The 25,023-nt window shown below is 42.7% G+C and overlaps 1 protein-coding gene across 1 annotated transcript in view; it reads left to right on the top strand.

Annotated features, from left to right (window-relative positions):
• LOC126484066 (probable beta-hexosaminidase fdl) overlaps positions 1-22,078 on the top strand; it is a 776,181-nt gene extending 754,103 nt beyond the window's left edge. Inside the window, exons 9-11 of the mRNA XM_050107427.1 lie at positions 6,744-6,941; positions 15,377-15,622; positions 19,092-22,078. Coding sequence (XP_049963384.1) covers positions 6,744-6,941; positions 15,377-15,622; positions 19,092-19,343 — 696 coding nt within the window. The 3' untranslated portion in view covers positions 19,344-22,078. The remainder of the gene's footprint in view (positions 1-6,743; positions 6,942-15,376; positions 15,623-19,091) is intronic.
• The last annotated feature ends 2,945 nt before the right edge of the window (positions 22,079-25,023 follow it).

The raw sequence follows: 25,023 nt of genomic DNA, 5'->3' as shown, positions 1-25,023 counted from the left end.
AACGACGAACCTGGGTGCACGAATGGCAAAACGTCATTTTTTCGGATGAATCCCGGTTCTGTTTACAGCATTGTGATGGTCGCATCCGTGTTTGGCGACATCGGGGTGAACGCACATTGGAAGCGTGTATTCGTCATCGCCATACTGGCGTATCACCCGGCGTGATGGTATGGGGTGCCATTGGTTACACGTCTCGGTCACCTCTTGTTCAGATTGATGGCACTTTGAATAGTGGACGTTACATTTCAGATGTGTTACAACCCGTGGCTATACCCTTTATTCGATCCCTGCGAAACCCTACATTTCAGCAGGATAATGCACGACCACATGTTGCAGGTCCTCTACGGGCCTTTCTGGATACAGAAAATGTTGGACTGCTGCCCTGGCCAGCACACTCTCCAGATCTCTCGCCAATTGAAAACGTCTGGTCAATGGTGGCCGAGCAACTGGCGCGTCGCAATACGCCAGTCACTACTCTTGATGAACTGTGGTATCGTGTTGAAGCTGCATGGGCAGCTGTACCTGTACACGCCATCCAAGCTCTGTTCGACTCAGTGCCCATGTGTATCAAGGCCGTTGTTACGGCCAGAGGTGGCTGTTCTGAATACTGATTTCTCAGGATCTATGCACCCAGAGAGCGTGAAAATGTAATCACATGTCAGTTGTAATCTAATACATTGTCCAATGAATACCCGTTCATCATCTGCATTTCTTCTTGGTGTAGCAATTTTAATGGTCAGTCGTGTAATTCCATGTTTACGCAGAGTTACACTTAACACACTAATTCACGTGTTGCCACCTCGAAAACCAATCGTAGACTGATTTGGATTAACACAACATCGCACAAGAACGTCATCCGAGGCAACTCTAACGAATTATTCCGTCTTAACGTGATATCACAATTTAAAGGCGGATTCAAAATATTTCCTCCTCCTAATCATCTCGTAGATTAGTAGTGAGCTATCTTAGCACTTTTGCGCCTGCCCTCTCAGGGCGCATATGTTATTGGTCCACCCTTTCCATCAATAAGTACTGACAGTAACTAACATTTGTAATAATCATTTCCTGATGAATTGATTGATATTGAAATTATTATTAACAAGTTTTCAGTGGAAGTAACGTCATCAGCACAGTTACAGCTGTATATTAATATTTAAGCAGCATATATACATAATAAAATATGCGCTTCTCGGCGCCCGGCGTGGCAGGTGAATCCCTACAGTCTCTCTGTGTTCCAGTACGATACGGCTTTTGCTCGCCCGGTCGTTTGCAGCTTATGTGACCATTTGGCGCAGCGTTTGATGAGTCTGTCTTGTGATCCCACCTACTCGCTAGCCTCCCACAGTAAAATCTTCCTATACTGCGCACTAAAATATACCAACATAAAAGCTAATAACTGTGGGCAGTGGTGTGGTTTAAACGCCATAAACGGACGGGCGATACGTTATCCAGCTTGCGCGAATAATCATTCCTAGCGTGCGAGAGGTACTTCGAAGCTGTTACCCTGGGTTGGAAACGTACTCACATCGAAGTAGGTACACGTATGGTACGTACCGACCGAATATCGCTTACTGAAACCACGACTAAATCTGTTAGAGATGAGCATAAGTGCTTTAGTTTATACAATTAACATACATCCAGCATTAGATCAAATTACAACTTAATGACTGAGGTCGGTGTTCATTTTTTCAGTTATTTATGCTAATGTCCTAATCATCTATATGCAAATACATACCGCTATATTAAAACTGTCGGTGCTGATGCAACATTAACAGCTTGTCATTTGCGAGAGCTGAGTAACAGATGTAATTTTAAGGGCAAATGACCTGTCATAAATCTGTTGAAGAGTGGAAATGAAAAACGTTTGTCTCAAATCCGATATTTGTCTGGAGGATGGAAAGGTCTGTCTGCACACAACTGATATATAGCCAGAAAACTTAGAAGGTATTCTGATGCCGTAGTGTTAAAGCCTCACCGCTACAAAGCCAGACAAATTAGGAAACAAAAATTTTATTAAGAATGTTAAGAGTGCCATAGCAGAAAAGTGACTGGCTCTAGGTCCGTAAAGTAAACTTAGAAGTTAATTCTTCTTGCAGAGAAGAAAATAGCAACCAACCACAGATAATATTTATTTACACAAATAGCGCCGTTGCCGGTTTCGAACCGACAAGCTCACCATTTTTTTTCTACTGTCACGAATATGGATGAAAAAATTGGGCGATTTCGGTGGAGGCAATTAATTTTTTTATTGAACAATTGAAAACTAAAATCCTACGTTGAAGTTGGTAGTCTCATAACATAAAAATTAATGTACATGTTTTCAGCATGTACACGAATTCTTATTTGCGAGACGCGTGCTACAGTCGCAGGTTCGGATCCTGCCTCGGGCATGGGTGTGTGTGATGTTCTTAGGTTAGTTAGGTTTAAGTAGTTCTAAGTTCCAGGGGACTGGTGACCTCAGATGTTAAGTCCCATAGTGCTCAGAGGCAATTGAAACATTTGCGAGATGCGCACACAGAGTAAATTAACAGCAATGATTTGGCTCTCCGGACTGATTCCGCAAGTCACGCCTGATTTACAGCCTGATTATGTGTCTTGTCTCGTGGTGAAATTTTTCCGTCGAGATTGGCATCCACATGCCACGGTGGCACTATTGTTGGAGAGCGGCGCCAATTTCAAAAGGCCGCAACAGCCCGTAACTTATCAGATCTATGAGAGTCACCAGTGAATTTGTTTAATGTCGATCCATTTTGATATATAAATATTGTACTTCCATTTTTAAAAATTAATACTTGTTCATTGTTATGTTAGTGGCCACGAATATGTGGCTTTGTTTCATGACCAACGGGCACTATTCTTATAAATGGGCGAATAACTTTTTTGAAGTCAAATGTTATTTGATGTGAACAACTTACGTGCCTCTCGGTGTATACAGGCTGTTTAAAGAATGTTGCATGTTCTTACAGGGAATATACTGCCCAAAACTAGAAAAAAGTGTATAAACATACTGGAAACAAATACTTGATCAGATATGATGTATTTTACTTGTATGGAGAGCGGTCAGTATAAGTAGCGTAGGCTCCCCCATGTTTACGTTCGTTGCTTGCCTCTTATTGGTTGTTCTTTCTCTGTACTAGGTCCTCCATGAGTCTGTTAGAGATAGCACTTGCAAATGTCTCCCCTACATTAGCTGTTACCAAAATACTGATTAGAGTTCGTGCTGACACCAGATCTAGATTAGTGTTTACTTGGAATGTGAACAAAATAAACAGAGAAATGGATCTTAATTTTCCAGGCGAGAAACAGCAAACATAGAATTCTGCTTTATGTAGCTAACTGTATTAACTGTCACTTACCATGCTCAGCGTACGAAGTCTTAAACGTAGTGAGACTCGTACAGATCTGGGCTGATACATTAAGACAGCAGCCACATCTTGGTAGGTGCAAATTCCTAGAGGTCGTCGAAACAAGGCTTCAGTTTTGCTTTAATAGCAGTGATAGCAACGATTGATACTCATAGGACAATCCTCATTACCAGACAATAAAAGACACTGTTAATCACCAACTTCTGTGCGACAAATACCCGCAGTATTGGGGAAAGCTGCTCTTAGTGGAGGACAAAGGAAGCGATTTATGACAGACAGGGTCCCACCCATTTCCTACCCCTCGTGCGGTAGCACTCAACAAACGTTTATTGACAGATGAGTCAGTCGATGTGGCCTAGCAGCGTGGCGTCCTTTTTCAGGTGGCCTTAATCTCAGACTTCTGGCTGTCTGGACATTTAAAGGCGATGGCATGTAGCATACATATCGGCAACGTGCACACGTTAAAGGGGTGTGTGTGTGTGTGTGTGTGTGTGTGTGTGTGTGTGTGTGTGTGTGTCTTGAATGCGTGTAATGAAATCGGGCGTAGAAAGTGTATTGGCTAGAGTTGGTGATTCAGGGTGGGGGCCAAAGGATGCATAAGAATGAGTAGTAACCGTATAGATTATCTTCTGTAGTGTCAAGACGGATGACTATCGTACGACAGCAAGGCCCATATGACACAGCTTTTGTTTCCTGTTATGTTTGTTACCCCTTTTTTTTCTAGTTTTGACCAGTACTGATTACAGCTCAGTCACCAGTATCTGGAGAGAATGTTAAGAAATCCTTTGGATTTCCTGGATATGTTGTGCACGATGTGTTAGATGGTTCAGGGTGTTCTGGCTTAAATACAAGGTTGGTTGGGCAATTCTCCATCTGAAAAGGAAGTCAGTGCAGAGTCTTTAAGGTAGGTGGATTTTTATCACTGTCTCCTACGTAAGTAGAGGCAGATTGAAGCCTGGATGTTTAGGCCGGTTTTTATACTGGTGGTAGGTGCACGGGCGTGCAGTAATACGGTTTGGGGGTCTGTTCCTGTTTGAGCTAGAAACATGGGAGAAAAGTTCTGGTCCAGCCCTGATCAGCGGAAGTTTATGGAGCCATTCGAACATTTGTTTTACTGTAGCTATATCACAGTATGTCAAGCAAGGTTTGGAAGACGTACCGGAGTTGGTGCCCAGGCAAATAGTGCGTATCGATTAATTCGTTTTGCAAAAGATTTTAATTGGGCTAAAATTAACGCTCAGATAATGACACCATTTGTATGTGCACCGTTCGGATTTTCCGTGCAAGAAGAGTAACTTACACAAGTCCGGAAGGAACGAGACTGATTGTTCAGATTTCGTCCATCGGTGTACTGGACCTTGGTTTAAAATAAGTGTCACGTCTGAAAAAATACTGCTTAGATTTTACGTGCAAAAAAGTTTTTCTTCGCGGTTTTTGAAGCGCGCCAGTTCTATATTTCAGACTTCCGCGGATCGATTCAAAATTTGAAAGTAGACAAATACATGTAGTTCATGGTTGTCCTGTTTTGTGAAAGCTTTGTCCGTCGCCACAATAGAACGGTCTAAAGTTGCACATAAAGTGTATGTGAAGTCCGGTTTTATGCGAATCGCTCGAGCTGAGACGGTTTCAAATGAAACAGATAACGATAAAAAAATTATTCTTAAAGTAATCATAACAAGTGTTTTCAAAATTTCCATCTTTTGGGTTTTATGTGTGAAAAATCATGCGTTTGCGTATAAAACTGATTCGTAGAAATGCGTTGTATTATAAGCGCTGTATTATAAGCGCTGTATTTGCATATACAGGGTGTTTAAAAACCACGTTTCGAACGCTTGTATTTATTAAACAGTAAGAGATAAAACTATAAGACTTCGTACACGTATTTGAGTCGCTCAGGATTCTTTCCTTCACATACACATCCTGTCTCTACAAACTGTCGATACTATCGCCGAATGTTCCATCCATTGAGTTTGGTGCCTCGTACTGAAACGTCTATGCACTATAATCCCAAACTCGAGGACGCAAAATGATTTCTGCTGAGGAGTAACTATTTTGCAACATGGCACGGTAATAAAGCAAAAAGAAAGCAACCGACATCTAGCGGTAACGAATATAAACCAGACAATGTATTTTTCTCCAGCAACCGAGCGGTGACGCAGTGATCAGTAGTTTTGACAACATAAGATATTACAATACGTATATCCTTTCTGAAACACCCTGTTAATTTAAAAAAATAGTTTATTACAGTTTATTGCGCTTTATTGCTTATGCGTTAGGGATTTTCCTCACCAGTGGCTTAAAATCATCGAAAAATCTTCGGACGTTCAAAAAGACTTCATGTACCAAACCAGTATTATCCCCAGCCCTGTACAAAATGATACTGTTAGATTTGATCATTTAAAGCTTTATTAATGACCACACAGAAAATTAAAATAACCCGAAAACTGCTACAAAAAAACTGACAAGAAAAATCACCTTATTTCTAATCAAAAGAATGTTTTACTGGGTTTCCTTCAGAAACTACTACGCTGTCTCGTAGAAAATTTGTTTTCGGTTAAAACAATCTTAAGTTCAATTTTCGTACAGGATTGAAAAGCTAGTAGTACTTCGTCGTGCATACATTTTAGCAGATAAACGGCTTTCTTTTTCAGCGAGTCGTATTCATAATTAATTCGGATTGGTTCCAGAATGAGATTTCCACTCTGCAGCGGAGTGTGCGCTGATATGAAACTTCCTGGCAGATTTAAACTGTGTGCCGGACCGAGACTCGAACTCGGGACCTTTGCCTTCCGCGGACACGTGCTTTACCATCTGAGCTACCCAAGCACGACTGACAGCTTTACTTCTGCCAATACCTCGTCTCCTACCTTCCAAACTTTACAGAAGCTCTCCTCGCAGGACCACTTGGGACATCGTGACAAATATGAAGCTCCAGGATGTCCACCGAGCGAGGTGGCGCTATGGTTAGCATGCTGGACACGCATTCGGGAGGACACCGGTTCAAACTCACGTCCGGCCATCCATTTTTAGGTTTCCGTGATTTAGGGGAATCACTTAAGGCAAATGCCAGGATTGTTCCTTCGAAAGGGTACGGCTGCTTTCCTACTCCGTTCTTTGTTCAGCAGGCTTGTGCTCAGTCTTTATTGATCTCGATGTCGGCGTGACGTTAAACAATCTCCTCCACAGGGTTATCCAGTGTCTTATTAACGTCATTTCACAATGTTCCTATCCTTAGAGTTCAAATGGAGTGGCTTGGCTTTGTGTGTCGGTAAGCTGCAGCCTTTAGCCAGCCTGTGATGTGTATAGAGTTGGATGTTACAGGTTAACTACTGGCCAGCACAGTGTCAGTGTGGTACAGCGGAGCGTGTTGTGTTGCAGGTGAGCGCAGAGTGCTGGGGCGGCGTGCGCGGAGAGCGGCTGTGGTCTCTGTGGGGCGGCTTCATGCGGCGCGCGCACCGCGAGCTGGTGGCGGCGTCGCAGGGGAACCCGCCCACCGCAGTCCTCGTGTGGAGCAGCGAGCTGACCGCGCCGCACAACCTGCGCCGCTACTTCGACCCCAGCACGCACGTCGTACAGGTGGGCGCTCACTCTTGTGGTGGTCCTTCAGTCCCAAGTGGTTTGACGCAGCTCTCCACGCTACTCCATCCTGTGAAAGCCTCTTCATCGCAGAATAACTACAACTTTCTTCCTTCTGAATCTGCTACACATACGCGCGCGTACGCGCCCGCGTATATATATATGTATGTATGTGTGTGTGTGTATGTGTGTGTGTATGTGTGTGTGTATGTGTGTGTGTATGTGTATGTGTGTATGTGTGTGTGTGTATGTGTATGTGTGTATGTGTGTATGTGTATGTGTGTATGTGTGTATGTGTGTATGTGTGTATGTATGTATGTGTATGTGTGTGTATGTATGTGTGTGTATGTATATGTGTGTGTGTATGTGTGTGTGTGTGTGTGTGTGTGTGTGTGTGTATGTGTGTGTATGTGTGTGTGTACCAGATTATACTTCCCTCCATTGTTAAATTGGTTATCCTTGTCTCAGAATGTGTCCTGTCAACCGATACCTTCTTCTAATCAGGTTGAGACAAAAACTCTCCCCCCCCCCCCCCCCCCCATTTCTATTCAGCACCCGTATTAGTTACGTGGTCTACCCATCCAGTCTTCAGCGTTATTCTGTAGCACCACATTTCATAAGCTTCTAGTCCTTTCTTGAACTGTTTATTTAATTTTCACTTCCATACATGTCTACACTCCATAAAAATACGTTCAGAAAAGACGTCTTTGCACTAAAGTCAATATTCGATGTTAGCGAACTTCTTTTCTTTCGGGAACGCATTTCTTCCCATTGCGTGCCAGTCTACATTTTATATAATCTCTACTTTGGCCGTCATCAATTATTCTGCTGCCGAAATAGCAAAATTAATTCCTACATCTTCGTGATTACTCTGCTACTCACAATAAAGTGCCTGGCAGAGGGTTCAATGAACCACCTTCAAGTTGTCTCTCTACCGTTCCACTCTCGAACGGCACGCGGAAAAACGAGCAGTTAAATTTTTCTGTGCGAGCCCTGATTTCTCTTATTTTATCCTGATCGTTTCTCCCTATGTAGGTGGGTGCCAACAATGTTTTCGCAATCTGAGGAGAAAACTGCTGATTGAAATTTCATGAGAAGATCCCGTCGCAACAAAAAAACGCCTTTGTTTTGATGATTGCCACTCCAATTAACGTATCATGTCTGACACTATCTCCCCTATTCCCCGATAATACAAAACGACCTGCCTTCTTCTAATTTTTTGATGTCATCCATCAGTCCCACCTGTTGCGGATTCCACACCGCACAGCAATACTCAAGAATAGGGCGGACAAGCGTGGTGTAAGTAGTCTCTTTAGTAGACCTGTTGCACCTTCTAAGTGTTCTGCCAGTGACTCGTAGTCTTTGGTTTGCTCTACCCACAATATTATCTATGTTAACGTTCCAATTTAGGTTATTTGTAATTGGAATCCCTAACTATTCAGTTGAATTTACAGCCTTCAGATTTGTGTGACTTATCGCGAAATATAAATTTAGCGTATTTCTTTTAGTACTCATGTGAATAACTTCACACTTTTCTTATTCAGAGTCAATTGCTACTTATCGCACCATACAGATATCTTATCTAAATCATTTTGCAAATCTTTTTGAGCATCTGATGACTTTAGAAGACTGTAAATGACAGCATCATCTGGAAACAATCTAAGAGAGCTACTCAGATTGCCTCCTATGTCGTTAATATAGATCAGGAACAATACAGGGCCTATAACACTTCCTTGGGGAACGCCGGATATTATGTCTGCTTTACTCGATGACTTTCCGTCTATTACTACGAACTGTGACCTTTGACAGGAAATCACGAATCCAGTCGTAGGCACGCAGTTTGGTTAGAAGACGCTTGTTAGGAACGCTGTCGAAAGCCTTCTGGAAATCTAAAAATATGGAATCAATTTGACATTCACTGACGATAACACTTACTACTTCATGAGTGTAAAGAGCTTTAAATGTCTCATTTCCTAATCTAATTCCTTCAGCATCGCCTGATACAACTAGACTATATTCCATTATCCTTGTTCTGCTTTTGTTGATATTCATCTTAGACCCTCCTTTCAGTTCACTGTCTATTCCGTTCAACTGCGCTTCAAAGTTCTCTGGTGTCTCTGACAGGATTACAATGTTATCAGCAAACCTCAAGGTTTTTCTTTTCCCTGGATTTAAATTCCTTCTCAGAATTTATCTTTTGTTTGCCTTACTACTTGATCAATATACAGATTGAATAACATCGGGGATAGACTACAACACTGTCTCGCTCCCTTCTCAACCCTGCTTCCCTTTCGTGGCTCTTTACTCATATAACTGCAGTCTGTGCAAGTTGTAAATAACCTTTCGATCCATGGATTTTCACCTGCTACCTTCAGAACTTCAAAGGGAGTATTCCAGTCAACATCGTCAAAGTATTTCTCGAAGCTCTACTCCAGTGCTATAAACATCGGTTTGCCTTTCCTCAACTTATCTCCTAAGACTGCCTCGCTTGTTCCAACATTTCTCTGGAATCCTAACTGATCTTCGCCGATTTCGGCTCCTGTCAGTTTTTCCATTCTTCTATAAAGTTGTGCCAGTATTGTGCACTCACTCACCACCCCGCACTAAGCTTTTATTCTAGTTTGTATACTCCAGTTTTATTGCCTGGGCCGGAAAAGGCGACTAGACTTAGACTGATTGCGTCAGTTCATGTAGTTCCTTTTAAAAAGTGCTTGTAGAGCTTATGATAATGCAGTAAGTACGTTACCCCCCCCCCCCCCCCCATGTTCAAAGTTAAGAACTCAGGACCTGCTTAGAACTCCCAATGTAGTCTGTATATAAACTCATGAGCGAGCTGCAAGTCCCCACGCCGCCTACCCAGCTACGCCACAAGGTGCTCCTGAAGGCTGTCCAACAACGTTGTCCCGGTCCTTCCGGGGCGTCCGCTTTAAATCAGTGCCGAAGCTGTGTGCAGATACTTCCGGCCACTCGTTATTTTTAGAGAAATGAATTAACACTGTATAGAACACAGGGGCGACTGCCTCCTGAAATAAAACGTTAGACAGTAAATTACATTAACGTAAGAACGGGCGTCACCGATCAGAAATCTGATATCTAATACAAATATGGAGCAAGAATGCGTGTTACCTGAATACATGCTCATCTACAATACACTCCTCAACGGATGAGTGTGTTCAAATATGATTTCCAACGCAGTATGATCTAGTGGCTAGCGTTGCTGCCTCTGGATCACGGGATCCGTTTAGATTCCCGGCCGGGTCGGGGATTTTCTCTGCCCGGGGTCTGGGTGTTTGTGTGTCCTCATCCTTTCTTTATCATTCGTGACAGAGGCTAGATGGGACACTGAAAAAATTGGACTGTGTATGGGTGCTGATGACCGCGCGTAGTTGAGCGCCCAACAGAACCATCATCATAATCATCGTCGTAGTCATCATCATAATCATCGTCGTAGTCATCATCATAATCATCGTCGTAGTCATCATCATAATCATCGTCGTAGTCATCATCATAATCATCGTCGTAGTCATCATCATAATCATCGTCGTAGTCATCATCATAATCATCGTCGTAGTCATCATCATAATCATCGTCGTAGTCATCATCATAATCATCGTCGTAGTCATCATCATAATCATCGTCGTAGTCATCATCATAATCATCGTCGTAGTCATCATCATAATCATCGTCGTAGTCATCATCATAATCATCGTCGTAGTCATCATCATAATCATCGTCGTAGTCATCATCATAATCATCGTCGTAGTCATCATCATAATCATCGTCGTAGTCATCATCATAATCATCGTCGTAGTCATCATCATAATCATCGTCGTAGTCATCATCATAATCATCGTCGTAGTCATCATCATAATCATCGTCGTAGTCATCATCATAATCATCGTCGTAGTCATCATCATAATCATCGTCGTAGTCATCATCATAATCATCGTCGTAGTCATCATCATAATCATCGTCGTAGTCATCATCATAATCATCGTCGTAGTCATCATCATAATCATCGTCGTAGTCATCATCATAATCATCGTCGTAGTCATCATCATAATCATCGTCGTAGTCATCATCATAATCATCGTCGTAGTCATCATCATAATCATCGTCGTAGTCATCATCATAATCATCGTCGTAGTCATCATCATAATCATCGTCGTAGTCATCATCATAATCATCGTCGTAGTCATCATCATAATCATCGTCGTAGTCATCATCATAATCATCGTCGTAGTCATCATCATAATCATCGTCGTAGTCATCATCATAATCATCGTCGTAATCATCATCATCCAACACAGTACAGTGCAATTATTCTTTAGAATTAATAACTAATTCCTTCGTTGTTTCCTCTAGGAGGTGAAAGATTTTTGATGGGCTGCGAAGAAACGCAACAAATCTTACTATACGAGGAGTGTTCAAAGAGCAGGGTGGAAATGGTACTTCTGCGTGAGGAAATGCACTGTCTTTGAATTTAACCCCGAATGCCATTTTCTTTTTAAATGCAGCCTCGCAGTGTCTCACTGTGGGCGATATGAAGTAAAGTAGACTTAAAATACGAGGTCTTCAACCCATTCTCCATTCTCCATTTTCTAATTTTTATTTATATTCTCCATTTCCCTTAATAAATTGAACAATAGCAAGCTGCAAAACACAGGAATCATTCCAGGCGTGACTGTTAACGTACTTCGCAGTAATGTGTCTCCGTACTGAAACTGTTGCAACTGACTGTGGAATAATACATGCGACTTCTCCACAGTTGCTACTCGTACCACCACGTACTCCACGCCTGCAAATGTAGTGCAGAATGCAATGCACAAAAGAATGAATGTCGTCTGTCAGCCGTTGAAATTTTTTACTTTCGTCGTGAACTAAACCTTTTTTTTTGTATGGCGTTGAAAATCCTATTCCGTAGGAATTTTGTGATATCTGTGGATTATGCGACTGCATAACAGAGATTGGGAATAGTCATCTATTCTGTTCCTTGCATTCATTTTTAAAGGTCTGTGCGATAGTTCGCTGGAGTGCCTCTTTGTGTGCAAACAGCCAGTGGACCTGCGAACAAATAGCGAAGGGTAACAGCGCTGACCAGACTCTGCTGAACAGAACTCTCTCTTCTCGACCGATAAACGCCTCACCGCAGTGCTAAATGAAAAGTCTCGTAGTAGCGAGTACTCGCGAGAAGGACTGTCCGCCTGTTCAGCTGAATGGTTACGCGTTTGCCTACCATGCAGCGGGGCCGGGTACGACTCCTGGCAGGGTTGGAGATTTTCTCCGCTCGTAGGCTGTGTGTTATCGTCATCTCATCACCACCGACACTCAAGTCTCCCAACGTGAATGTGGCGTCACCTGAAATAAGACTTTCAACCTGGCGGCCGAACGTACGTTTGTGTGTGTGTGTGTGTGTGTGTGTGTGTGTGTGTGTGTGTGTGTGTGTGTGTGTGTGTGTGTGTGTGTGTGTGTTTGTTTTTGTGTGTGTGTGTGTTTGTTTTTGTGTGTGTGTGTGTTTGTTTTTGTGTGTGTGTGTGTGTGTGTGTGTGTTTTTGTGTGTGTGTGTTTTTGTGTGTGTGTGTTTTTGTGTGTGTGTGTGTTTTTGTGTGTGTGTGTGTTTTTGTGTGTGTGTGTGTGTTTTTGTGTGTGTGTGTGTGTTTTTGTGTGTGTGTGTGTGTGTGTGTGTGTTTTTGTGTGTGTGTGTGTGTTTTTGTGTGTGTGTGTGTGTTTTTGTGTGTGTGTGTTTTTGTGTGTGTGTGTGTGTTTTTGTGTGTGTGTGTTTTTGTGTTTTTGTGTGTGTGTGTTTTTGTGTGTGTGTGTGTGTGTGTGTTTTTGTGTTTTTGTGTGTGTGTGTGTGTGTTTTTGTGTTTTTGTGTGTGTGTGTGTGTGTTTTTGTGTGTGTGTGTGTGTGTTTTTGTGTGTGTGTGTGTGTGTTTTTGTGTGTGTGTGTGTGTGTTTTTGTGTGTGTGTGTGTGTGTTTTTGTGTGTGTGTGTGTGTGTTTTTGTGTGTGTGTGTGTGTTTTTGTGTGTGTGTGTTTTTGTGTGTGTGTGTTTTTGTGTGTGTGTGTTTTTGTGTGTGTGTTTTTGTGTGTGTGTGTGTGTTTTTGTGTGTGTGTGTGTGTTTTTGTGTGTGTGTGTGTGTTTTTGTGTGTGTGTGTGTGTTTTTGTGTGTGTGTGTGTGTTTTTGTGTGTGTGTGTGTGTTTTTGTGTGTGTGTGTGTGTGTGTGTGTTTTTGTGTGTGTGTGTGTGTGTGTGTGTTTTTGTGTGTGTGTGTGTGTGTGTGTGTTTTTGTGTGTGTGTGTGTGTGTGTGTGTGTTTTTGTGTGTGTGTGTGTGTGTGTGTGTGTTTTTGTGTGTGTGTGTGTGTGTGTTTTTGTGTGTGTGTGTGTGTGTTTTTGTGTGTGTGTGTGTGTGTTTTTGTGTGTGTGTGTGTGTGTTTTTGTGTGTGTGTGTGTGTGTTTTTGTGTGTGTGTGTGTGTGTTTTTGTGTGTGTGTGTGTGTGTTTTTGTGTGTGTGTGTGTGTGTTTTTGTGTGTGTGTGTGTGTGTTTTTGTGTGTGTGTGTGTGTGTGTGTGTGTGTGTGTTTTTGTGTGTGTGTGTGTGTGTGTGTGTGTGTGTGTGTGTGTGTGTGTTTTTGTGTGTGTGTGTGTGTGTGTGTGTTTGTGTGTGTGTGTGTGTGTGTGTTTTTGTGTGTGTGTGTGTGTGTGTTTTTGTGTGTGTGTGTGTGTGTGTTTTTGTGTGTGTGTGTGTGTGTGTGTTTTTGTGTGTGTGTGTGTGTGTGTGTGTTTTTGTGTGTGTGTGTGTTTTTGTGTGTGTGTGTGTTTTTGTGTGTGTGTGTGTGTGTTTTTGTGTGTGTGTGTGTGTGTGTGTGTTTTTGTGTGTGTGTGTGTTTTTGTGTGTGTGTGTGTGTGTGTGTGTGTGTTTTTGTGTGTGTGTGTGTGTGTGTTTTTGTGTGTGTGTGTGTGTGTGTGTGTGTGTTTTTGTGTGTGTGTGTGTGTGTGTGTGTGTGTTTTTGTGTGTGTGTGTGTGTGTGTGTGTGTGTTTTTGTGTGTGTGTGTGTGTGTTTTTGTGTGTGTGTGTGTGTGTGTGTGTTTTTGTGTGTGTGTGTGTGTTTTTGTGTGTGTGTTTTTGTGTGTGTGTGTGTGTGTGTGTTTTTGTGTGTGTGTGTGTGTTTTTGTGTGTGTGTGTGTGTTTTTGTGTGTGTGTGTGTGTGTTTTTGTGTGTGTGTGTGTGTGTTTTTGTGTGTGTGTGTGTGTTTTTGTGTGTGTGTGTGTGTGTGTTTTTGTGTGTGTGTGTGTGTGTTTTTGTGTGTGTGTGTGTGTGTGTTTTTGTGTGTGTGTGTGTGTGTTTTTGTGTGTGTGTGTGTGTGTGTTTTTGTGTGTGTGTGTGTGTGTGTTTTTGTGTGTGTGTGTGTGTGTTTTTGTGTGTGTGTGTGTGTGTGTTTTTGTGTGTGTGTGTGTGTGTGTTTTTGTGTGTGTGTGTGTGTGTTTTTGTGTGTGTGTGTGTGTGTGTTTTTGTGTGTGTGTGTGTTTTTGTGTGTGTGTGTTTTTTGTGTGTGTGTGTGTTTTTGTGTGTGTGTGTGTGTTTTTGTGTGTGTGTGTGTTTTTGTGTGTGTGTGTGTTTTTGTGTGTGTGTGTGTTTTTGTGTGTGTGTGTGTTTTTGTGTGTGTGTGTGTTTTTGTGTGTGTGTGTGTGTTTTTGTGTGTGTGTGTGTGTTTTTGTGTGTGTGTGTGTGTTTTTGTGTGTGTGTGTGTGTTTTTGTGTGTGTGTGTGTGTTTTTGTGTGTGTGTGTGTGTTTTTGTGTGTGTGTGTGTGTTTTTGTGTGTGTATGTGTGTGTGTTTTTGTGTGTGTATGTGTGTGTGTTTTTGTGTGTGTGTGTGTGTTTTTGTGTGTGTGTGTGTGTTTTTGTGTGTGTGTGTGTGTTTTTGTGTGTGTGTGTGTGTTTTTGTGTGTGTGTGTGTGTTTTTGTGTGTGTGTGTGTGTTTTGTGTGTGTGTGTGTGTTTTTGTGTGTGTGTGTGTGTTTTTGTGTGTGTGTGTGTGTTTTTGTGTGTGTGTGTTTTTGTGTGTGTGTGTGTGTGTCTGTGTTTTTTTGTGACAACAGAGCAAAGCAGAGACAGGCAGATCTTCGGCCTTCACATGCCGCGCACATTGTGTTCGCGAGCAGTTTGGCACGCCGTGGCAGGCAGTAGAGCAGTAGTAGGGTTCTTCCGGGGAAAGCCACTCCCCTCCCCTTAGCCCCCTCCCCCCCTTCCCTCGACTTCCCCCCCTTCCCACGACTTCCCCCCCTTCCCACGACTTCCCCCCCTTCCCACGACTTCCCCCCCTCCCCCTCCCGCCGAAAGAGCACTGCTCGCTCATCAGTTTAGTGGTAGACTTGCTGTGAGTCGTACAGCTGGTGTTGCAGCGCTTGATGGTGGTGTATTTTGTTGTGAGCAGGTGTGGGGCGGCAGCAAGTGGAACGAGACGCTGCCCGTGCTGCTGGCGGGCTTCCGCGCCGTGGTGTCGCACGTGGACGCGTGGTACCTGGACTGCGGCTGGGGCGACTTCCGCAGCGGGGGCGCCGGGCCCTGCGGGCCCGTCGCCACGTGGCAGACCGTCTACTCGCACCGGCCCTGGGCCGCCTTCCCGTCGGGCGCGCGCTCCAGGCTGCTGGGCGGAGAGGCCTGCCTCTGGTCCGAAAAGGTCAGCCGACAGAACTAAACAAACCTGTCTAGTTGTTTTTTCCACCCTGATGGCAGATGACGCGCGCCTTGGCGGTTTCCACAAAACAACGTAGTGTGCTCGTAAGAAGTCCTCCGTTGCTTCTGTGCGCTCAGCTCACTATTAGGGACGCCACAGCGAACGTCTGCCACCCAGAGCCTGGGGGCTCTCTTCAGCCTAAATCGTTAGTGGTCTGGCCATGGGGGGACTCGCATTGCCTCGTGCTCCTCGGTCTCCCGATCTGACACCGTTGGATTTCAGTGTGTGGGGGGCTTATGGACTGCAAGTGTTAGAGGGCAGATGTATCAGAGGTCACATATCCACGCCATAGTAGAAGCTGTAACACCTGTCCTGCTCATGAACATGTGGCAAGAAATGGAGTACCGTTTCGATATCTGTGGAGCTATAAACGGAGCTAACATTGAACTGTGCCTCAAAATGTTTGAGCTGCTGTGTACAATGTTGGACAAACAAACTTACAAATTTTAATAGGTACTGAAATATAAAAGTTTTTTATTCCTCTTTCTGGGAGACCCTGTATTTACCCCAAGGAAAAATCAGCAAATTGCACACACTATACCCCATCAGTCAAAGTTCAGAGGCTGGTTTAATGAAAAATAAAGAAATGTCAACAAGATGGTTTAAATGCTTCAAGAGTTCCAAATAGTCTCTATTCTCGACCCCTCCCCCCTTACGTCCCCGGCCGCCTGAGTGCCATGCATGAACGTTCATACAACCATGTGAAAGTGAAATAAATGTCCTTTTTGGGATGTTGCTCAGCTGACACTTATTTTCTTCAATATTTGTTACGTCGTCAAAGCGTTTGACCCTCCATTTGAATTTTTACCCTTTGTCGTTCTGTGGTAGGTTCGTATCGATAAGACTAGTCGCCTGTGATTTTTTTTTTTTTTTTTTTTTTTTTTTTTCCCCCGGTTTTGCACATCAATCAAATCGCGGCAGGTGGCCATGTGTCGTTTTTGTTGGGAAATAAAGGTGTGCGGGACAAACTTTGCATACACTTTTCTCTTCAGAACATTCTGACTTGAACGCTTGACTTGGAGTTACTGCCCCATTGCGACTTGCCACAACAGGGTTGGCACACTATGGCCGTACTTTAATTCTTTAGTACTGCCTTGTCACGACTGACTGGTCGACTGCACACCTGTTGTTTGCAGTTGTCAGTTCAAAATGCCACCGTAGTTCCTACTCTGATGTCCCTTGTACACCAGGAATAAAAGTGTCTCAGAACTTCCAGGATAGACGCCGTAGATGCTCTGACTGCGTTGATAAATGGGTTATTCGGCAGCGATTCTTGCGGAATTATGAACAGTACAAGGAAATATCAACTCTGTTAGGACTTCACAGTTCATGTTGTACAGGAATGAACTCCAAAGCTGGAAAACCTTCCGACAACGGGAGGGTGTGGGGTCGGGGATGGCAGTTGGACAATGGACTGAATGGTGATGTGATTTAAGATGTCCGGTATATCACTCAGCTCTGTTCGTCCTAGTGGAGTTTTGTCCAAGGTATGTCGGTGACCCGGATTTACTTACGACCTGTTAAAATGATCGCTGCCTGACACAGTGCGAGAGCATTGTGTGTAAAGTTGCAAGTTACCACGCTGATGTTCGTGCATTATATCCTTCTACAAACAGGTTTTCCTTTTTCATTTTGTTTCTTTCACTGTCACTTGATGACAGCTGATAATCGCATTCATTGTATTAATTACAAAGTAATGTGAAAGAGATACAATGCATATCATACTACATATACTGCAGGGGTATACAAATGTTAACATTAATCATGTCTAGGATGATAATCACTCTAGGAAAAATTACGATTAACTGTTATCCCATCATGATTGCAGTATGAAAGATCTAACTGGAGTGGCATGTAATTTTCAATAAGTTTAAGGAGGAACTTAAATCACGAACATTTTGCTGTACTAGTCTCTCATATGAGTTTCGCAGCTATAAAAACGTTTAATTTACTCAACGGTCTTAGCACTTACATTCGGTCATACACACGAAAGTACTTAAATGCTAGCAAAAATAGTCAGTCTTATGAAACAAGCATCCAGCCTAAGAGTATGGCCCACAGTGTATCAGTCCGACGCTGTACGCACCCTATGGTCTCACTGCTAATCCTGAGTACTGAGACTACAGATCCTAATCTACATGGGATTACAGTACAGTTCTAGAGGATTTAGCTGCAGATGTGATGGCAACAGCAAAGCGAATACCATTTTCTCCCCAAATTTTGTCAATAGAACAAAGAAGAGATGGCTGGTGTTCTGTGATCAATGCCAGAAGTTCGGCTATCCTCGTCCCTGCGTATTTTCAATGTTTTTGTCCATTTCTATATGGTTGTCCGACGTCGTCCTGTCAAGCATAGAGAACTCACAATAAAATTTTGCAGTCACACCAGTGAAACGTCCTTTGACAATACTCTTGGCCCACTGTCACTTTGGAACATTTATTCAGTGTAGTGTTCGTCTTTAAAATAAATAAATGGCAACTTTAATTATATACTTCGTAGTTGGTAAAAAATATAATGTAATATGCTTCTGCCAGTACGTTCTCTCGTGTGTAGGTAATGACTCGTTCATTGTGGCACCTTTTAAATTAAAACCCTGACCAGAGTTTCTTTGCTAGCTTGGAATTTAATTTTGTGATAAAGTCTGTGAAGATTATTGCACATACGGCGTTTTTTCCCATGATTGATAGTACTGAGCAAACAGCTGGCAGAAAAATGTTATCTATATAATCAATAAAGTAATCGTGAATTTTACTTATTCTGCTATGGGGCAGAGACGTGAATTCTGCTTCACTCAGCATTAAATCGCCCCTTTCATAATTTGTGCACCATTGAGTTAACTTCCGCTTATCAACATACACTTATACACTGACACCTTCCCTATATGCACTACCACAGTTGCCGGCCGGCGTGGCCGTGCGGTTCTAGGTGCTTCAGTCTGGAACCGCGTGACCGCTACAGTCGCAGGTTCGAATCCTGCCTCGGGCATGGATGTGTGTGATGTCTTTAGGTTAGTTAGGTTTAAGTAGTTCTAAGTTCTAGGGGACTGATGACCATAGATGTTAAGTCCCATAGTGCTCAGAGCCATTTGAACCATTTGAACTGCCACAGTTATCTGCTCCTCGTGGTCAGTAACACTGACATTAGTAACAATGCTCGCCTCCCCCTCCTTGGATAGTGTGGCCCCTCCTTCACCCTCTCACCCTCTCGGATAGCTTGCCCGCCCCCCACCCCCTCCTTCACTCTCTCGGATAGCTTGCCCGCCCCTCCCCCCCCCCTCCTTCACCCTCTCGGATAGCTTGCCCCCCCCCCCTACTTCACCCTCGTTGCCGCCCTCTCTCGTGACCAGATAGCCAATTCGCTATGTCACGTAACACAGTGAGAATCTGCTTCTATCGTTTCGTTTTCTCGGCAGGTGGACGACCAGACGCTGGACGTCCGGCTGTGGCCGCGCGCCGCGGCGCTGGCAGAGCGTCTGTGGAGCGACCCTCCGGCGGGCGTGCACCCCGACCTGCCCCCGCCGGGCAGCCCGCAGCGGGACGAGCCGACGCTGCGGCGCGCCTACCAGCGGCTGTCGCACCACAGGGAGCGGCTGGTGGCGCGCGGCGTGCGCGCAGAGGCCATGTGGCCGCGCTACTGCCACCTCAACCCCGGCGCCTGCTTCTAGCGACAGCGAGCAGCCGCCGAAACTGGTTACTAAACGTGCAGGAACGATACACTGCCAGCTTCAGTTCAGCGTGCAGCTCAGTGAAACTTACGCATGTTTTTTCTCCTTAATTTCGTCCTCCGATCAGCGAGTTGTATGTAGCATGTTAACGAGTGGTGGGACGAAAGTGTAATGCATGTTAAAAAGACACGATTGTTAGGCTGCTTCCGATTTCATTAAGTGGGACCAACAACGAAATAAAGGAAAATCTTTGTGATATGTGGCAAACATTCTGTGATGTGGTTTTTAATGTCGATGCTGTGAAGAAAGGTGAATCTTATCACTGTTGGTGTACTGGGTGAACCTGAGGTCTAAAAATTTTGTAAGTTGTTTAGGGATACTTTGAGTATTTCGGTGTAAGAGACCCATTCTATCTGGTGGCCATTTACAGATTGATGTTGAGGTGGTAATATATTCGGCTTATTATCCCTCCCCCTCAATTAACTTTGCATCAGTGAAAGTAGCTCCAAAACATCGAAAGTGTGTAACATGTAATCACTAAAACGGGCGAAACAAAAGAATTCAACGACGTTCAGAAGGAAAAAGACTGAATACTGCAACGCGAATGCCGCCACTGTGGGAAGAGCTCAGCTTAGCGCCGTTTTGCCACTCTTCCATTGCATTCAGTGAACCCATACATGAGCTGCATATTAGCCACCTCTTTAATCAGTAAAACTATCCATTCGGCTGTGTATCACTTCTGACGTGCAGCCATCACTGCAGGGGAAAACCAACAGAAACTAACATCACTGAATAAAAGCTTAAGAAGGAAGAGTATACTGGACATTACTATTATCGACAGTAAGTACCATGAGAGAGAGTAGAACAAGTATGTTTTAAAAACATACTGTCGATATTTACAACATTTGCACAATTGTGCAGATTTTTTCAGTAAAAAATGTATGGGATTTACCATGGGGTGGGTAAAACTGCCTATTAGTATGGATCTTTATCTGCAAAGATTGTCCCCACCCCTCCCCATTTCCTCGTGGATACGAGAGAGTTGTGTAGCATTTGTATTTCTAGAGCTTAGGTGAGTGTAATGGATGTGTGTACAGGATAGTGTGTTATGTTTCGTTTTGGAGGGGGGGGGGGGTGATAGGAGGATAGATCTAGAGTGAGAAACCAGGCGCTGGCACACCAAAAGTGCATCTAACTTCCCAACAGTGTCACATGCCCTTGTGTCATGAGGCTATGGAGACGTATGAATGGAATTTAATTCAGGACAATGGTGCAAAGTCTGGTGATAAACAATTGTTACGCCACAATCTCTCCCCCCCCCCCCCCCTTACTGGCCCAATACTGACAGTGAAGATTTTGTCCTCCACAAAGATTCAAACCGACTTACCTCAGTCCAGCACCACAGCTCAGCGGCAGAGGTTGGTCATATTTTCAGTGCCATACAGAAACAAAATAAATGTGGGTAAGCAATCGAAATGCAAATATTCTACATTGATCCACCAGAGCAGACAGATTCCTCAAACCAAAATACTACTACAAAATTTCGTAAGTTGTTAGAGGACATTCACTGAGTTCGGGTTCACTCTGAGAAAGGTGTTAACTTGCCTTCCTATTTATACTGATGTGTATTGCATAGCAAGTAGCTGAGTGTAAAAACGCGTGGATCCAGTATCAGATGACGTCATCATAAGCCTAGATTTCGTGGCAATGGCAGCAGTCATGGGCAGACATATGGACAGAGTGGGTTCTCATGCAGCTAGGTGCTAAGTAACATAAAGAGCATCTATATCCGTATCAGAGCACGAAAATGGTAGACATCTAATTGTTTACAGAATAGCTACCATCACACTTGGATAATAAGCTTTATAGCATCTCTGGTGTTTAGCCGAGGTGACATGCATACAGTTGCCCATTTGAATCCTGCCCTGCCCTGCCCTGCACTGCCCTGCCATGTTCTTGTAGTCACCCACTGTGGCCAGAAAAAATGCGGCGCCAAGAATCGCTTCATTAGTTCATTTCGGAGCATACACACAGCACAGCACAGCACAACACCATTTAGTAATGGCAACTACAGTGCTCAATACAGTATTGTTAGATTGGCAATGATCAGACACAAAATACTGGCCATCCAAAATATTAAAAATTCTCACTGATTAGAGTTATGGAGCCAGCGATCAGGAACAGTTACACATACACTATTTCTCTAGGAATTCCTAGTCAGTAAATTATTCTGATTATACGTAAATGTCGTCTTTGACACTGCATTTGTATACATTTTGTTCAAAGAGAACTGTTAGTCTAAATTCCCATTTGCTGGATAAAAAATGACATGAAAGTTTTTAACTTATGCTATAAGCAGACAGGCAATGGCAGTATCACAAGACACTTAACTGCATAGCAAGCGGTGCGCTGGGATATTAATTCCAATACGTGCAGTATTTCGTCCAGTTTGTGCAATTATACTGAAATCATGAAAAGAACAAGTAACGTGCATTTGTACTTAACGACGCCTTAAGTCACTTCACAGAATGTTAGTTTTATTGTGGTGGTACTGTGTTACCAAAGAAACAGTTGGACGTCGTTGTCATAAACTTCCTCTGTTGCATGCCCCTATTTGGACACTGTGGTAGGTGCACAACAACCAGGAATTTCAGTGCAATTAAATGTATTTTTGTACATACATTTTTGTAAATAAATTTATAAAATTATCTATTAAATATACTATTTTTCATACATTTTTGTAATTGTTAATACACTAGTAACCCACAAGGATATATTCCACTCCTTTCCTTAGTTACCGAGCGAGGTGGTGCAGTGGATAGCACATTGGACACGCATTCGGGAGGACGATGGTTCAAACCTGTGTCCCGCTATCCAGATGTAGGTTTTCTCCGATTTCTGTAAATCGCTTCAGGCAAATGCTGGAATGGTCCATTAGGAAGGACACGTCAGATTACCTTCCCCAGCTTTCCCTAATCCGAGCTTGCTGCAGGTCCCTAATGACCTCGATGTCGATGGGTCGTATTCAAATGTCCCTGCACTCAGCGGATGGTCTTACTGGGTAGTAACAGATTAAAACAAGTTGTGTGGGCATGCTGCTGCAACCTAAATTATCCACAGTTTACCGCTATGATCGGGTTCTTACCTACTGTGGCCGAACTGCAAGCGTGTGAGGGCATCTCGTTACTGAGGACATCAGCCAGCAATAAGATTTTTGTAATTTTTTTATATTTATATGACGTTAATACAGAATTCAAATACCAGTCAGCAAATTTTAATTAACTGGATTTCAGTTCGAATACCTACACAATTTAAATTTAAAATTCAAATTTAAATATAAAATTCACCAAATATATGCTAATTAACACACATTTAATAATTCTGTATAAAAAATTCGTCTTGTTTCTAATTATATAACACGTATTGCAAACAAATTCATAATTTGTAAGACACTGACAAATATTGTTCAAATTTAAAAACGTAAATATGAATAATACTTCATAGAATATCGATAATTGTCAATACTGGAATTTTTCATGTGATACTGCATCTAATTAGAAACAAAAAGTTAATAAAATTATTGGATACATCTTAATTAGCATATTTTTGATGAATATTTAAATGACATAAGTATTCTAACGGAACGAAAACATAAAACTAAAATTTCCATAGCAAGATTCTAACCAACGATCCATTGATTAACCAGTTACCATTATTCAACGTAGCCGTCGTGAAAAATCGCTAAAATTTTGGAGAATTAAACACGCTTGGAGAACTTCTAAAACAGTTTCTCGAGGATTTTCGGGAACTGTAACGGAACTGCTTTTGGTGATTGATATGAGTTCTGGATTTAACTTACGATAAATACAAAAAAATTACAAAAATTTGACTGCAAGGTGGTCTGCTTGTAAGACTGAGACAACCTTCCATTAGAGAGCTCCTAACAGCAGGTGGTTATGTTCCAGGTGAAATTTATCGAAGAACAAACATAGTACACGGTCTGTGCTGATGTTGGAAACCGAATACTGAGTAAACAATGGTACGTCTGGTGGAACTGGGACAATGCAAAAGGGGTGGTGATATGTTACGGACCGCTGATCGGTTTATCCACATCCATAACCTGAAACCAAGCACTGTAATTATCTCAACTCGTTAACACACTGTGAGGTATAGCACCACCCAAGGAAATTTGGAATGAAGAAAGATATTTGTTCTTGGAGTAAAAAGGTGGGTACTGCGTTTATTACTGTGGCAGAACTTGTGAAACAATAACACAATAATCCACATTTAGCGTCTTGAGATTTTCGCATGTTTCCTAAAAACCATGGATGGCTTTTCATGGAACAGACTGCAGCTATAATGATGAAATCCGTACAGTAGTGAGGACCTGGTTGCAGAAAAGACTGTTTTGTGGAGATTTCATGAAAGTTGTTTATCGTTAGCAAAAGTATATCTGCCAGCTATCTAGAAAGGAGTGCAATTAAAAAGGAAATTATAAAGGAAACTTTATTTACTAAAATGTTCCCACCCAGTTACTGTAGATTTCCTGCCTATAATATTTGACGCGATGTAGTGCTTTTATCCCGTAACTAGCATAGTACCTTTAACGTTTTTCTGGAACTTTAAGTCTGTATCATTAGTTTTACCTTCTAAAAGCTTAAACTGTCCTGCGCACATTGTGCACATAAAATAATCCAGTATATGTGTAGCAAATGTTAGAAACCACATATATTGATAGTACCTGTCTGCGGAAATTCATTAACCGAAATAAAGTTTAGTAAAATATGCTTGATTTATCAAATTATTATTTACATCATTATCATTCTAGGATCTTACAGATAGTTCTGGGATCGCATTCATGGCATCTGGAAAATTGGAAGAGCTGAAGGGCGCACTGAAACTTTCGTATTGGACTGTAGTGTTTCTGTTTGTAACACATTGTCCTGACGTAATGGCTAAACAGTGGCATGTGGAACAACACACAATTGTTTTAGATTTTCGGAAATAAGCATTGCTTACCATAATCATGAACTGGTGACAGAAAACGACCTAAAAATAATGTGCCACTGCCTGGCTTGCGTAACTGCTCAAACTATGGGTTTGAATGGAAAATTAAACAAAATGCAAATTTTACACCAGTATTCCCAAGCTGTTGTTCAACTTCCACAATGAAACGGTGCTATCATCCCATGAAAATATTCCTCAAACGTAAACCTTGTTATTCTTGGTACTATCTTCCCAAGCTCTCCTATATTTACACTGATGAACTACAGCATTGTGACCTTTTGCTTAGTAGCGTTAGTCCATCTTCAGACCGCAATAAAATAGCGATTCCGCTTCGCATGGATTCAACATGTCCTTGGTTTCTGGGTGTATATGGCAGCAGATGTCGAGATTTACGAGGGCGTTCGATAAGTAATGCAACAGATTTTGTTCAGCCAGCTTCGGTTAGAAAAATGCGGAAACTGTTGTGGGACATCGTGCAATATTTCCGCTTCAGCCCATACAGTTTCACGAAATTCCGATAGGTGGCGACCCTGGCGTCTGTAACGGAGGTGCATTCCAAGCAGCGGGGTCATGAGCTTCTTTTGGCGGAAAACCAGTGAATCCCATATATTCAAGGCGCTTGCAGAATATCTACGAAGACATAGTAGTGAACAAAAGCATGGTGAGTCGTTGA

The sequence above is a fragment of the Schistocerca serialis genome, chromosome 6 (genome assembly GCF_023864345.2).
Source record: "Schistocerca serialis cubense isolate TAMUIC-IGC-003099 chromosome 6, iqSchSeri2.2, whole genome shotgun sequence".
In the NCBI taxonomy this organism is placed as follows: Eukaryota; Metazoa; Arthropoda; class Insecta; order Orthoptera; family Acrididae; genus Schistocerca; species Schistocerca serialis.
Note: the sequence above shows the minus strand (reverse complement) of the source record. Positions and strands in the feature narration are given on the sequence as shown.